The sequence below is a fragment of the Monodelphis domestica genome, chromosome 1 (assembly GCF_027887165.1).
Source record: "Monodelphis domestica isolate mMonDom1 chromosome 1, mMonDom1.pri, whole genome shotgun sequence".
In the NCBI taxonomy this organism is placed as follows: domain Eukaryota; kingdom Metazoa; phylum Chordata; class Mammalia; order Didelphimorphia; family Didelphidae; genus Monodelphis; species Monodelphis domestica.
In genome coordinates, this window is record NC_077227.1 from 204,769,702 (window position 1) to 204,785,348 (window position 15,647).

Here is a 15,647-nt window from a genome sequence, read left to right on the forward strand (position 1 = left end):
ACCTAATAACTGGCACTCGAGGCTGAGCATTTGGGCAGCCGGGTCGAGACTTTGCCCTGCTTAGGAACTGGCACGGGCCTAGCGCAATTAAACTATTTTCTTTCATGTGTGCTTTTGACTTGATGTTTTTCACCGCCAAGGACCTAGGCCTGAATTCACATGGGTGTCTATAGAGGTGCTTATTTCAGAAGTGGGTGTGGGAAGGTGAGGTGACTTTCCCAAGGTCACACAGCTAGGAAGTGTCTGAGGGCAGATTGGAGGCCAGGACCTCCCATCTGTGAATATGGCTCTCCATCCCCTGAGCCCCGTGAGTACTAGTGTAATGCAAAAAAAGCAGGAAGAGCTAATCAATAGGCGTTAAGTGATTTGCTCAAGGTCCCACAGCCAGGAGCTGTCTGAGACCAGCATCTCTTTGCAACATCTGGCTGCGGCTGCAAAGATGCCTGTCTGTATTGGCCTCATTTTCTCTGAAGACCTCTCATGTCCCCACTACCTCTGTGGGCCGGAGCATTTCTCAGCCTGGCCTCGGCCTCGGGCTCTTTCCATCTGGGCTGGAGGTTCCTGTCCTGCTGGCACAGAGACCGTGAAACAGGTCCTTCCCAACAGGAGCTTGGGTTTTCCCGGGGTCCTTTTTGCTGCTGGTTCCTTCAAACGCCACCTCGTAGCTTCCTCTCCTGCTCAGCCTTAGGTGGAACATGGACCTGCCCTCTGTTGGGAAACTGAGGTCCAGGGAGTGGGGAACCAGGATGAGCCAGAGCAGGCGTCGGCACCTGGTCTTGCTGGCTCGCCTGCCTGGTCGGTAATAGAGGTGCTTATTTCAGAAGTGGGTGTGGGAAGGTGGGAGGAGCTGGGAGCTCCAGCCGAGCCACACACACACCTGGCTTCATCGTGGTTGGCACGGCATCTTCTCCCTGGCGCTCCACAGGATTTGGAAGGCATGGCTCTGGTAAGGACCCATCAGGGAACCCAGACTCCTGGGGCCTGGGCATCCCTTCTCCTGGTGCCAGGCCTCCCACGACTCCAGGGATGACCCACTGTGGCCCAGGCTATTTCCATTCCTCACTGGACCAGGTGGTGGAGAAGCTGTCTGTGGTCCTGTGCCGGGAGCCAGAGCAGCATTACCGGGTTAGCAGGAGGAGGAGAGCAGGGATGCTGCCAGAGGAGGCAAGGAGGAAGAAGCTGAGGGGGCTGAGTGTGGAGAAGAGAAGGGGCATTTGAGAGCTGCTCATTCTAGCCCTGCTCTGGCTGGCCCGGAAGCCATGGGGGAAATCACAGAGAAGTACAGCGAAGTTTACTGATATTCGATAATTCTGTTAGAACTCTGACACTTGAACAAGCTATGACAGGAGGTGAGTGGGTCCTCCTCTCACTAGAGGCCCTGGAAGACCACGCTTAGAACATTCTGTGGTGGGGATTCTCTGGGGGACGGGGCTTAGACTCAATGGCAACGGAGTTCTCTTCTCAAGCTGGGATTTGGAGGAACAAGGGAAGGGACTTAAGAATATGCCCAGGGCACAGCTGGGTAGCTCGGTGAATGGAGAGCCAGGCCTAGAGATGGGATGTCCTGGCTTCAAAGCTGGCCTCAGACACTTCCCAGCTGTGTGACCCTGGGCAAGTCACTTAACCCTAATTGCCTAGCCCTTACTTCTTTTCCTCCTTTGAACCAATACACGGCATTGATTCCAAGATGGAAGGCAAGGGTTTATTAAAGAAGAAGAATATGCCAAAGGTCAAGTTGGAAATTCCTTTGGGTGTCTGGGACCAGGCTCCAGAGAGTAGTTCTTTGGACCCTCGTTATTGAAGACTTGGAGCAGGTTGGCAGGCTCCCAGGGCCCCAGAAGGAAGTGAATGATGAGTGTCTGAGTTCATCCTTTGTGACTCATCTGGCTCCTGGCTTGGGGGTGTGGGGGCCTGAGGGCTGGCATGGGGTGAGCCTCCTCTGTTCCCTGGAGGGCATTCTTATCCCTGTTGTCACTGACCGATAATCTAGACGCATGGCAGGGCAGGCATTACCCCATTGGGGACATTTTCAGTTGGGAACTTCCTTCCTGAGCGCAGCCTGGAAAAGGCGTAAGATAATTGAAGGCGACCAGAGAAATGACATGCCAAACTCGGGGAGACAATCCACGAGCATTGACTAGGCTCTGTGGATAAGTACAAGGAGTGAAATAATCCTGCTCTCGGGGGAGCATTCATTTCCCCTTAGCTTACATCTGGACAAGGGACAGTAAGAAACATCATGAACACCACCAGCAAAAAGGAACTCACTGAGGGTCGGGGCCCAGGGCCAAGCCAACAACTAACAAACCTTTTTCTATCTCACCAACAAATCCTCCCTCAATCCCTGGCCACAGAGGATCTGGGATCAGTCATGTGATGAAAAATGAGGGGAGGGGGGGAAGAGGATGAGACAGATATGAAAAGGAAGGAAAGAAAACAATAAACAGGAAGAGGGGCAGCTAGGTGTCTGGTCAGTGGGAAAGAGCCAGACCTAGAGACAGGAGGTCCTGGGTTCAAGTCTGGCCTTGGGCACTTTCCAGCTATGTGACCCTGGGTGAGCCACTTAACCCTAATTGCTTACTCCTTACCACTCTTCTGCCGTGGAACCAATAGATGGCATTGATTCTAAGACGGAAGGCAAGGGTTTATTTAAAAAAAAAAAAAAGATTATGCCCAGGGTCAAGTTCAAAAGATAAGGATTTTTAAAAAAGGAAGGGGGAGAGAGAGAGAGGAAGAGGGAGTGAGGAGAGAGGAAAGGAAGAAGAGTGACAGAAGGAGAGGAGGGAGGAAGGAAGGAAGGAAGGAAAGGAGGAAGGAAAAGCTAGCTAGGTTATATATATAAAAGGAAGTAGAGACTTTAGGTCAATAGTTTCATTCCATTTCCAGTTCAGAACTGCCCAGGTGGAAGGTCATGGCTGAATACCTGAGTGAGCTACATGTCCCCTATGGTACCTGCCTTTGGGGTGAGCCTGAAAAAATCAAGGTGTTGCCCCAATCCATATCACCCTCCAGGAATTGCCCATCTGCTCCTTACCTTTCTTTCTTTCTTTTTTTTAAAAAACTCTTGCCTTCCATCTTAGAATCAGTACTGGGTATTGGTTTCAAGGCAGAAGAGCAGTAAGGGCTAGGCAATGGGGGTCAAGTGACTTGCCCAAGAAGTGTCTGAGGCCAGATTTGAACCTTGGACCTCCCATCTCTAGACCTGGCTCTCAATCCACTGAGCCACCCAAGTGCTCCTTCCTTACCTTTCTTCCTTATAGTCTATGCCTGGGAGCAGTCTGCTGTCTGTTCGGATCCTAAAGGCCCATGGTTTCCCATCCAAAGACATACGTGAGTCTGGAATTCCCTTCCTTGTTCCATTGTCTAGCCCCTTCCCCCGTGTCAGCCTGATGGCCCTGGATCCAGATAGGGGCCAGGACTTGGACTAGAGCCAAGAGGTGGTTAGCAGAGAAGAGAAAAGAGTTGAAGCTGACACAGACAAGGGATGCTCCCAGGGCAGGCCAGTGGAGTTTGGAACTTTGGCTTCAGCCAATTTTCCTTATCTTCTTGGCTCCAGTTACAATTCTTTGTAGGTCTCTGTAGGGCCTGGTGCATTCCCAACCTGGGAGGGAGATGTCCTGGGTTCTTTGAGAGAAGCAATGGGAACCTGCTGGTACCAGAGGCCTCACTACACCATTGAGGAATTATTTGAATCCTGCCCCTGCCATTTAATACCTCTGTGACTTTGGCCAAGTCCCTTAACTTCTCTGGACCTCAGTTTCTTAGTCTGTAAAAAAAGCAGGTTGGACTATATGACCTCTAAGGACCCTTCTGGGTCCCACAGACCCCTGATTCTTTGATTTTCTCAATACTGTTCCTTCTTCCTCTATAGTAACCCAGTCTGACAGCTATGTGAGCTTATGGCTGCCCACAGCATCAAGCCAGGAGTTTCGGACACGTACAGTAAGGAACTGCAGTAACCCTGTCTGGAACCAGACCTTCCGCTTCCGCATTCACAGCCACCTCAAGGTGCCACAGACAGTTGCCTCTCTCTCTACTCAACATGCCCATCTCTTTTAAAAAACAATGGTTTGCTGTTATATTTTCTCAACATCATCTTCATTTGTAAATTTATCCTTCCTCCTTTCCTCACCCAGGAAGTCTCTTATAAAGAAGATTTAAGAGAAATGGAGACAGAGAAAGACAGAAGGAGTGCAGAGAGGAAGATAAATGAAGGAGAAAAACTAGAAAGATAGAGACAGAGAAGGAGAGAGAGAAGGAGGGAAAGGGAAGGGGAGAGAGAAAGAAGAAGAGGAAGAAGAAGGAGGAGGAGAAGGGGAGACAGAGAAGGAGAGAGGAGGCAAAGGGGAGGGGAGAGAGAAAGAAGAGGAAGAAGAAGGAGGAGGAGAAGGGGATACAGAGGAGAGAGAGGAGGGAAAGGGAAGAGGAGAGAGAAAGAAGAAGAGGAAGAAGAAGGAGGAGGAGAAGGGGAGACAGAGAAGGAGAGAGGAGGCAAAGGGGAGGGGAGAGAGAAAGAAGAGGAAGAAGAAGGAGGAGGAGAAGGGGATACAGAGGAGAGAGAGGAGGGAAAGGGAAGAGGAGAGAGAAAGAAGAAGAGGAAGAAGAAGGAGGAGGAGAAGGGGAGACAGAGAAGGAGAGAGGAGGCAAAGGGGAGGGGAGAGAGAAAGAAGAGGAAGAAGAAGGAGGAGGAGAAGGGGATACAGAGGAGAGAGAGGAGGGAAAGGGAAGAGGAGAGAGAAAGAAGAAGAGGAAGAAGAAGGAGGAGGAGAAGGGGAGACAGAGAAGGAGAGAGGAGGCAAAGGGGAGGGGAGAGAGAAAGAAGAGGAAGAAGGAGGAGGAGAAGGGGATACAGAGGAGAGAGAGGAGGGAAAGGGAAGAGGAGAGAGAAAGAAGAAGAGGAAGAAGAAGGAGGAGGAGAAGGGGAGACAGAAGGAGATAGGAGGGAAAGGGAAGGGGAGAGAGAAAGAAGAGGAAAAAGAAGGAGGAGAAGGGGAGACAGAGGAGAGAGAAGTGTGAAAGAAGAGAGACAGAGAAAGGCAGAGACAGAGAAAGAGAAACCAGCAAAACAAATTCTGTAGATCAGTCAAGTCTGACAGCATGTACATTAATCCATACTGGTAGTCCCTGACACAGAAAAAAGGGATTAACATTCAATGTTTGTTCATTCAATAAATATTTAAAAGAAAAACAAAAACAAATTGCTTACTTTCTGTCCTAGTGAAAACTCTAAGACAGAAGGGCAAGGGTTAGGCAATGGGAGTTAAGTGACTTGCTTGGGGGCCCCCCAGCAGGAAGTGTCTAAAGCCAGATTAGAACCCAGAGCTTCTGAACTCCAGGCCTGGCACTCTATCCACTGTGCCATCTAGCTGCCCCCTCAATAAACATTTATTTCAACATTTCCTTCTCCCTGTTAGTAGGCTCCTAATCTCCTGGCTCTTCCCCCCTGTAAAGCTTTCCTTTTATCTCAGTTTTTCTTTTTAGCCTCGCCCACTCCAGACCCTTTCCTTGAACCTTTAGTTTACTCCCTCCTTCCCTTCTCAATTTTATCATCTGTAAAATGGATTTGATAAGCACTTTGAATACCTTAAAGTGTGATTCTTATTCTCAGAATTTGCTGGAGCTGAAAATGTTTGACCAGGACTTTATGACCAAAGATGACCCCGTATTCTCTGTGCTCTTTGATGTGGGGACTCTGAAAGCTGGGGAGAGCCACCGGGAGAGCTTTACCCTCAATCCTCAGGTGAGGCTGTGTTCAGGGCCCCCGTGATAAACTCTTCAAATCCATCAGTTTAGAGGGAAAGATGGAGAGAGCTTGTTAGAGTTACTTCTTTCTCCCCACATGGCCTTCCATCTAGACTGCTCCCTCTATCAAAGCCAGTGTCCCCAGTCAAGTCCTGTTTGATTGTCAATCCCCCACCCCCTAACACACACACACACACACACACACACACACACACACACACACACACACACACACACACACACTCACTCACCTTTATCAACTGGCTTCTCTCTCTCCCAAGGGCCAGGAACAGCTGGACGTGGAATTCTGCCTACAAAGTTTGTGAGTTTGGGGCTGTCTGGAGCCACTGACCTGCTAGGAGTTCCTGGGCAGGCCCTGTAGAGGACCTGGCTGGTGTAGTTTTGTCACTAGTAGTTCTGTCACTGGATAGGCCCATGATACTCCTAGAGCTCTCCCTTATTCCCACTGGGTGAGATTTTTCACGGTGGAAAGGGACCGTTGATCATCGGGAATGAGAACGTGGAGTCTCAGTAGTGGGGCCCTTTTAGGGTTATTTCATAAATCATAGAAACTGGAGCTGGAATGAATCTTAGAGAGCAACTTGCCTCATGCCCTTATTTTACAGATGAGAAAACTGAGTTCTGGAGGAATTAAATGACTTGGTCAAAGGTGCTATATTGAAAACTAGTGGCAAAGCCAGGATTTAAAATCAGGTCTTTTGTTTCTCCTAGCCCTGCATGCCCTGAACAGCTCATCACCAACGGTGTCCTCGTGGTAAGTCTGTCTGTCCAAGTACATTGAGTTGAGACTTAGAGGACTCCTTCCTTTCTCTTCCATCTGCCACTGAAGTCTCACACCACCCCTTGCACAAGGGCCCCTCTGAGAAATGACAGAGAGACAATAAAACAGAGTGGAGGAAGAACTGGCCTTGGAGTCAAGATCTCGGCTTGAGTCCTCTCTCTGACACATAGTAGTTCTGTGACAAGTAACTGAATGTTTCAGTCCTCTAGATAACTCTCTCTGTTGTCTTTAACTCTCCAAGATTATAAATTGCACGGAAGATTCCAGGCCTCATTGGTAGAATGAAGCTTCTTATCTAGGAGTTCCTCTATCAATGAAATCTTAGGCCCAAGTCCCTATTCATGGGGTAGGAAGAGATAGGATGGAATGGGATAGGATGGGAAAGGATTGAAAGGTCTGAGATGGGATAGGACAGGATGGGATGGAAGAGATGAGATGGGATGGATGGGATGGAATGGAAGGAAGTGGGAAGGGATAGGATGGGAGAGGATGGGATGGGATGGGAAGAGATGAGATGGGGTGGATGGGATGGAATGGAAGGAAGTGGGAAGGGATGGGATGGGAAAGGGGAAAGGATAGGATGGGATGGGAAGAGATGAGATGGAGTGGTTGGGATGGAATGGAAGGAAGTGGGAAGGGATGGGATGGGAAAGGATAGGATGGGATGGGAAGAGATGAGATGGGGTGGTTGGGATGGAATGGAAGGAAGTGGGATGGGACGGGTTGGGATGGGATGGGATGGGGGTGGAAGAGAAAGGATGGGAAGAGAAAAGATGGGATGGGGTGGGAGAGGATGGGATGGGATAGAGAGGTAATCCATGTCTACTAGTTTGGCACTTAGTTTCCAGCTTCCTAAGAGGAAGAACAAAGAGAGAAGATATAGTCCTAAACCCACAGGGATGTAGGTATGCTGGGACCAGGGATGTCACAGATGGTTCAAAGCCCCTTCCACCCTTCTGACCTTGGCTCAAACCCCACACCCATCCAGGACTTGAGGAAGGCCCTTGGTTGCCTAGGGGATAGGGTGGCAAGATGATGTGGGTTTGGGAACAGGAATGGACTGATAAAGGGATCAAAAATTCATATCTGAGCTATTCTGTTTCTAACTCAGGCCCGTGAACTTTCCAGCTTGGATGTTAAACTAGAAAAGATAGAGAGCACACTAGATAACACAGGTAAGTTTTCTTTATCCTAGGGATACAGCCCCTGCTCCCATTTACCCTTTGTTTCCTCCCATGTGAGGCAGCATGATGCCATGGAAAGAAATCTGGGTTCAAATCCTGACTCTGCCACTTAATACAAATTGCTTAATTTTGCTGGGCCCCAATTATTTCACTTGAAAAATTGGACTCTAGACCCCAAATCCATCTGTGACCTTCTAAATCTAGATCTCTGAGCCTAGGAAGAGTTAGACTTGTAGCTGCTGGCTCCTGGCTCTAGTGTTTGTCTTTAGCTTCCAGAGTGGTCCAGATTGTGATAGTCTGGTATCTCTCCTTTGCTGAAGAATCCTGTTAGGACAAAATGATCTAGACATAAAAGGAGACATAACAAGTAAATTAGCACAAGGAACATATTACCTATTAGATTTAAGGAGAGGAGAGGAATGAATGAGTCAACAAGAGATGGAGAGCATTGTGAAATGTAAAGTGGATCATTCTGATTATTTAAATTGAGAAGTTTTTGTACAAGTAAAACAAATGCTGTCAAGATGAGAAGGAAAGCAGAAAATTGGGGGAAATTTTAATAGACAGCCTCTCAGATAGAGAGTTCATACTTAAAGCATATAGGGAACTTTGGCAGATGTATTAGAACAAGAGCTGTCCTCCAGTATATTAATGGTGAAAAGATGTGAACAGACAATTTAATCACTACTGGTTAGAGAAATGCAAACCAAAACAATTCTGAGATTCCTTCTCACACCCATAAAATTGGCTAAAATGACAAATATTGGCAGAAATGTGGGAAAGCAGGGACATTAATACACTGTTGGTGGAGCAGTGAACTGATTTTGGAGAGCGATTTGGAATTACACCCAGAGCGTGATAAAAAACTTTGTATAGGGATCCATCAATACTGAGTCTGTTTCCCAAGGAGATCAGGGGGAAAGGAAAAGGATCTATATGTTCTCAAAACATTTATAGCAGCTGTGTTTGTGGTGGCAAAGAATTGGAAATGTAAAGAAAATAAAGAGCTTTTTTAGGAGCAGAGGAGGAATGGGGCTGGGGAATGTGGTCATACGTTCACAGCAAAGACTTGATCTCCATATTGGTGGACAACCCTTCAGTGCTGGCATGTGTTGGTGGGAGTCTCCCCAAGACCATTGTGAGCAGAACTTTCCCAGGGAACCTCCTTGAAGCCCCTGGGAGTAGGGACAGGGAAGATTGAAGTCATCGTATCCATCCCTTCAGTCTTCCTTGTTTTCTATGTTCCAGAATCAGACAGTAGAGTCCAAGCCTTAATGCCTGGGTCCTACGAGGGCAGCCAGACCATCATCTCAGGCACCAGCCCTGTGCGCTTCCACTCTCCAACTTGTTGGGACTCAGAGCTAAGTGTTAAGCTCCAGGTAATGTTCTCAGCCTCCCAGGGGATCAGGAATGTATGTATATATGAATGAATGAATGAATGAATGAATGAGGAAGCATTTATTATACACCTACTGTGTACAAACCACTATACTAAGCACTGGGATATAAATAGAAAATCGACCATTGCTGCTCTTAAAAAGCATGCAATGGGGGGAGGGGGGGCAGCTGGGTAGCTCAGTGGATTGAGAGCTAGGCCTAGAGACAGAAGGTCCTAGGTTCAAATCTGGCCTCTGATACTTCCCAGCTGTGTGACCCTGGGCAAGTCACTTGACCCCCATTGCCTAGCCCTCACCACTTTTCTGCCTTGGAACTAATACACAGTATTGATTCCAAGATGGAAGGTAAAGGGTTTTTAAGGAAAAAACAAAAAAAGCATGCAATGTAAAGGGGGAAGGGAGGTGACATATACAGGAGGTTTCAGCCAAAGTTAGATGGAAAGGTTCAGTAGTCCTCAAGACAGAGCAGCAAAGGGGATGGCAATGCATCTTTTTTAGGGTCATTTCCATTCATGAAACCACATCAGTTTCTGATGATGAATCATTTCATGGTACAAAGGACTTTGGTGGTGGGAATGTTCCTTTCTGGGTTTGGGGGAGCTCAGGCTGTTTGAGGAGATGGGGGGCTAGAGTACCTGAAGACAGGGATCACTTTGGGGGATGATGGAGTTCACCTACCTCCTCTGTCCCTGCCCTAATACCAGTTCTTTCTCCCACCATTTCCTCCTTTCTTCCCTTTTTTCTAGCCCAATTTTTCCTTCCACTGCCTTTCCCCATCACAGAGAAGAAGAGGAGCACCAATTCTTAGTGGCTCTATGACTCCCTTATATCTTCCTCCTCATTTTTCTACTGTGTTCCCACCCTATCCCTTATTAGGATGGAATTAGGCAGAGGGAATTGAGGTTACAGTTTCTTTCTTCAAATAATTCATCCTTACTTCCAACAGGACACTTCCCAGGAGGTACTGAAAGTGCCCCTGAAGTCATTACCTTCTGGTCATGCAGTGAAGGTTTCCTTACCCACAACAAAGGTAGGAGCCCCAGAACAAAAGATAGTCTGTTTGGACCCCAGAACCTTTACTTGTTCTTTCTAAAGTTTAAATTATGTCTTTGATTGTTTATACCATGGTTATATCCTTAAGTCTTTCAGCAATTCCTCCTCCCTACTCTACCTACCCCCATGAAATGCTCTCATAATAAAGAGAAAAGAATTAAGCAAAACCAATCACCCAAGCCACCATGTATGCAGCATTCCATACCCGTAGTCTCCCACCTCTCTGTTAAGAGGAGGGAAGCCTATTTCAGCAGCTCTTCACTCAGATGGTTCTTTTCCTTTTATCTGAGCTCAGTTGCTTTTAGTGCTGTTTTCATTTGTATTATTTTAGTTAACATGTATATTATTCTTCTGGATCTGCTTTCTTCACCCTGTATCAGTTCATACAAATCTTCCAATTTTCTCTGAATACTTTGTATCTGTTGCTTCTAATGGCACCAGAATATTCTATGAAGTTCATTGCATCACAGTGTATTCAGCCTCTGCTGATCTATGGGCTCCCATTGTTTTCTGGCCACCTGATCCCTGGGCCCCAGTGTTATAGGAAGAGGGTCCTCTGAGCATCCCTGATCTTTAGCCCCCAGACATGGCTGTACCTGAAGGGGGTATGCTGGGCTTTGGGGAAGTCATGACATCAGGCTCTGTGACTTCTTTCAGGACTGCTGGGAAGAGGGATGTAGGGGTGGAAAGACTGGAGTTTGGGTTTGATCAATAGTGTGGGACAGAAATATTAATGATTTTCAGGAACCAGCACTGATGATGCAGCTAAAAACCGAGAAATGGTGAGTGGCTGCTTGCCAGAAGCAAGAGGAAATGGAGGGGGAGCTAGGAAAGCCTCAGGCTTGGAGTTGGGAGGTCCTGGGTTCAAACTTAGCCTCAGATATTTCCTTGCTGTGTGACCCTGGGCAAGTCACTTAACCCCAGTTGCCAAGTCCTTACCGCTCTTCTGTCTTAGAATCCTCTCAATTACTGACCAGCAGCCACCCTTCCATCTTACCCTGTACAGCTCATGAGCATTTCAGATGGTAGACAGGGGAGCTCCTTTCTCTCCTAGAGGCTGAGGACCCAGATTTAAAGAGAATATTTGGCTCTTCTCCCCTTTTTTGGTTTGGTGCCCAACAGGGTCTGCAGGAAAACTGAAGTTCCCCTTTCCAAGGAGTTTAGTCTGCCTTGGCAGGGAGAGTTAGGAGGGGAAAGAGGCCGTGTTCTCCCAGGCCATTGCTTCGATTTATTCTGGCCCCTGAGTTTGTTACAGGCTGCGGGGCTGCATCTCCACTAGGAGATGACTTTCCAGCCTCCAGCAGGGTAGCAGAAGAAGGGAGGAAGGCGTCAGGAAATAGTGGGGTGGAGGGGAAGACCAGTTTACCTCCCTCTAAAGGGTGGGTGAGGTTCCCAGGGGCTCTGGTCCTCTGGGACTGATGCTGCCTTCCAATCCCTGCCTCTTGTAGCCCCGAGGAGCCGGCTGTGCGCCTGGGCTTTGGGCTGTGCCAGGAGGAGCAGGCGTTCCTGAAGAAGAGGAAGCAGGTGGTGGCCAAAGCCCTAAAACAGGTTCTGCAGTTGGAGAACGAGCTGCCAGAGGATGAGGTCTGAGGGCTGGGCCTGCATGGGATGGGGATGGGGGAGGAGGGCCCCTACCTGAGCCAGGGATGATGTACCAGAGCTCAATGTTGGACCTGAATCCTTCCTGCTCAGGCCTAGGGGGCTGCAGGGCAGAATTTCAACCAAATTAGGGCTTGTATCTGTCGAGGAGCGTCCTTGCCAGCCAGGCCTGCCCCTCTGCTCTTTGGCTGGCACATCCTAGCCTCTTGTCCCAGTGCCCTGCTTCTTCCCTCTCAAATTACACAATTTGTGGAGAGCCTAATGAGTGTGTGGCTTTGGCGGAGGCCCTTGAGATGGTTTTCAGAGGTCAGGGTTTGGGAGAGAGGAAGGACAGCTTAATGGATAGAGAGCCGGTCTTGGAATCAGGAATACCCAGGTTGAAGGCATTCCTCTGCCTTAAAATAACTGGGTGACTCTGGGCAGGTTATTTACCTTCTCCATGTCCTAGGCAGCTCCTAAAGACTATCTGACTGATGTGAATGAATGAATGAAAAAGCATTTGTTAAGCATTTACTATAAGCCAACCACTGGATTTATAAAAAGGATCAAGTGAGGCAGATTCTGCTCCCCAGATCTCAAGGTGTTCACTTTAATGGGGGAAGGTGACACACACAAGAGGGTTCAGCCTCGAGGGTCCTGCAGCAGGGCTGAGAGCAGCAGCAGCAGGGCAGACAGTAAGGTTGAGGGGTGTTCTGTAGCTTATATCTTGTTCCCAACTCATCGGGGTGATGCGAGCAGACATGCCACTCTTCCTACTCACCCAGCTAGGGTGTAGGAGTCTAGGGGTGGGAGAGAGGAAGAAGGAAGGAAGAGAAGAAGTGGGGCTCAGGGCGACTCTTCAGTGATGCAATCATAGCTTCCCTCCCATCCCTCCCATTTGGGACTCCACAGTACGTAGAGTTTTTCTTTCCTCCGCTTTTCTCCTAATTCCCAGTTGTACGTCCCTGTGTCCTGTCTCTCTGTCAGATTCCTCTTTTGGGACTTTGGGAGAACAGCCAAGCAATTGTTTTACTGCTTTGAGGCTGATCTAATTTGGAGATGAATTCCAGATTGACTTGAAGGTCAGTCTTTTTCCATAGGGAGTTGTCCCAGGAGGACCCAGGCTAATTCTAGGTCATCTCCTAATGGGGCTGAAAAAGCTTCCAGCCCTGTTCTTTCCACACAAAGGTTGGGAGTGGACTGGCAGGTGACTGTGGGCATTCTAAATTGTAGAAGACCGATCCCCTTGGTGTGGGGCAGGGTGAGAGGAGGTAAAGGTGGGCATTGCCCTGTTCTGGTCTTTGCGGGGCTTTTCAGAATAGGGCAGGTTTGTGGCTGCTCTAAACTCTTTGGGGCCCCTGATGACCTAGGCATCCTTCTTCAGGAAGGGTTGAATCAGATGTGAAGCTGGGAGGTTTGTTAGGAATTTAGTTGGAAAGGTCATTGACTCTGAGTCAAAGGACTCGGGTTCAAATCCTACCTCTGATGTTTACTTCTTTGGATACTGTAGGCAAGACTTGTTACTTTCCTGGCCTCTGTTTCTTTATCACTAAAATGAAGGCACTGGATTAGATAACATTGGAAGTTCTTTCTGGCCCTAGCTTCTATGATCCTGTGATTCTTCCATCAACCTTAGCTCTGTAGTGAGTTGAATGGCTCTTGGACCTGCTGGAATCTATGCCCGATGCTCAGCCTTTTGTCTTCTGCCCTGGTGCTAACTCAGAGTCTATTCCTCAGAGGCCTCAGTAGGGCTTCTCTCACTCTCAGGTTCCAGTGGTGGCCATCATGGCCACAGGTGGTGGGATCCGGGCGATGACTTCCTTGTATGGGCAGCTCTCAGGCCTGAAGGAGCTGGGGCTTTTGGATTGTGTCTCCTACATCACGGGAGCCTCAGGCTCTACATGGTGAGCCATGGGGTTGGGTTGGGCAGTATTAGCTTGGGTGGCACCCTGGAGAGTTGGGCAAGGCAAGACCTGTGGGGCTCGTCTCTTTAATCTCAACACCCAACAGAATTGCTATAGCTTCCTACTCAGACTGGGGGAGCTGAGAGCACTCATATTGCAGGAAGAGGATGTTGCAAGTAGTGTGCCACCTCAATGAGAAAACATGGGGGCAGTGAGGTGGCTCAGAGGATAGAGAGCCAGGAATAAATATGGCCTTAGACAATTCCTAGCTGTGTGACCCTAGGCAAGTCACTTAACCCCCACTGGCTAGTCGTTAGCACTTTTCTACCTTGGAGCTGATACTTGTTTCTAAGCATCTAATTATTTTTAGGAAGGAAGGAAGGAAGAAAAAGAGATAAAGGAAAAAGAAAGAGAGAGAAAGAGAAAGAAAGAAAGAGAAAGAAAGGAAGGAAGGAAGGAAGGAAGGAGGAAAGAAAGAAAAGAAAAGAAAAGAAATTATATCACCTCCAGGAAATTCTCAGATCTTCAACCCCACAAGATTGTTTGAATATTTCTAGTCCTCTAGTTATAAAGGAAGATATAGGGTTTCCAATCCAGGAGAGCTTGCTTCATTCATTCAAATGTAATCTCCTTGAAGGCAGTTAATGGCTTGCTTTTATTTGTACCCATGGTGCTTAGCATAAACTTGGCATAGAGTAAGCATTTAATAAAAAAAGAAGGAATTTATAAGATAATTATTAGGTGCCTACTATGTGACAGGCACTATGTTATGTGCTTCACAAATGTTATCTTATTTGATCCTTACACCAAGCATGAGAGATAGGTGCTATTATCATTCCCATTTTATGCTTGAGGAAACTGAAACATACAGAGCTTGCCCAGGAATCACATAACTACTAAATGTTGAAGGTCATATTTGAACTCAGGTCCTCTTGCCTCTAGGCCCAGTGTTGTATCCATTCCACCATCCAGCTGCCTCTGTTCTTTTTCTATCTATCTTTCTTTCCTTCCTTCCTTCCCACCTTCCTTCCTCCCCACCTTCCTTCCTTCCTTCCTTCCTTCCTTCCTTCCTTCCTTCCTTCCTTCCTCCCTCCCTCCCTCCCTCCCTCCCTCCCTCCCTCCCTCCCTCCCTCCCTTCCTTCCTTCCTTCCTTCCTTCCTTCCTTCCTTCCTTCCTTCCTTCCTTCCTTCCTTCCTTCCTTCCTTCCTTCCTTCCTTCCTTCCTTCCTTCCTTCCTTCCTTCCTTCCTTCCTTCCTTCCTTCCTTCCTTCCTTCCTTCCTTCCTTCCTTCCTTCCTTCCTTCCTTCCTCCCTTCCTCCCTTCCTCCCTCCCTTCCTCCCTCCCTCCCTCCCTCCCTCCCTCCCTTCCTCCCTCCCTCCCTCCCTTCCTCCCTCCCTCCCTTCCTTCCTTCCTTCCTTCCTTCCTTCCTTCCTTCCTTCCTTCCTTCCTTCCTTCCTTCCTTCCTTCCTTCCTTCCTTCCTTTGCCAGGTGGCATAATGGATAGAAGTCTGAAGGTAGAATCAGAAAGACTCAGATTCAAAAACTTCCTCAGACATTTCCTGGTAGTGTGACCTGGACAAGTCATTTAGCCTCTTTCAGGCTCAGTTTCTTCATCTGTAAAATCAGAGTAATAATAGCACCTACTCTCCACCTCCCAAATGAGCTAACCTAGGAAAAGCACTTAGCAAACCTAAACAGGCCATATATTCATAGCATTTACTAGGGATTATTATCAACAAAAATTTGAGAGCTTCACAAATATTTTTATTTCATTAATTAATTCAACAAGGAGCATTATTTGGTACCTACCATGGCCTAGCCACTGTGCTGGGTTTGGAGGGTCCAAAGGCAAGACCAAAGCAATTCTTGCCCCCAAAGTGTTTGTCTACACTCTGCCATTCTTTTCCTTTAGAACAGGAGTCAGCCAGGGAGGGGTCTGGCGATTTCCCCCTCTGGAAGAAGGATCCCCGTGGGCATGAGGTTTGGAC

At 48.0% G+C, this 15,647-nt stretch overlaps 1 protein-coding gene across 1 annotated transcript in view; it reads left to right on the plus strand.

The window, feature by feature from the left end:
* Positions 1–255: 255 nt before the first annotated feature.
* The window catches only part of PLA2G4B (phospholipase A2 group IVB), a 26,463-nt gene continuing 11,071 nt past the window's right edge, over positions 256–15,647 (plus strand). The window contains exons 1-12 of the mRNA XM_056810316.1: positions 256–946; positions 3,261–3,330; positions 3,872–4,008; positions 5,609–5,740; positions 6,024–6,064; positions 6,475–6,517; positions 7,656–7,719; positions 8,977–9,107; positions 10,072–10,155; positions 10,923–10,960; positions 11,627–11,762; positions 13,524–13,660. Coding sequence (XP_056666294.1) covers positions 938–946; positions 3,261–3,330; positions 3,872–4,008; positions 5,609–5,740; positions 6,024–6,064; positions 6,475–6,517; positions 7,656–7,719; positions 8,977–9,107; positions 10,072–10,155; positions 10,923–10,960; positions 11,627–11,762; positions 13,524–13,660 — 1,022 coding nt within the window. The 5' untranslated portion in view covers positions 256–937. The remainder of the gene's footprint in view (positions 947–3,260; positions 3,331–3,871; positions 4,009–5,608; positions 5,741–6,023; positions 6,065–6,474; positions 6,518–7,655; positions 7,720–8,976; positions 9,108–10,071; positions 10,156–10,922; positions 10,961–11,626; positions 11,763–13,523; positions 13,661–15,647) is intronic.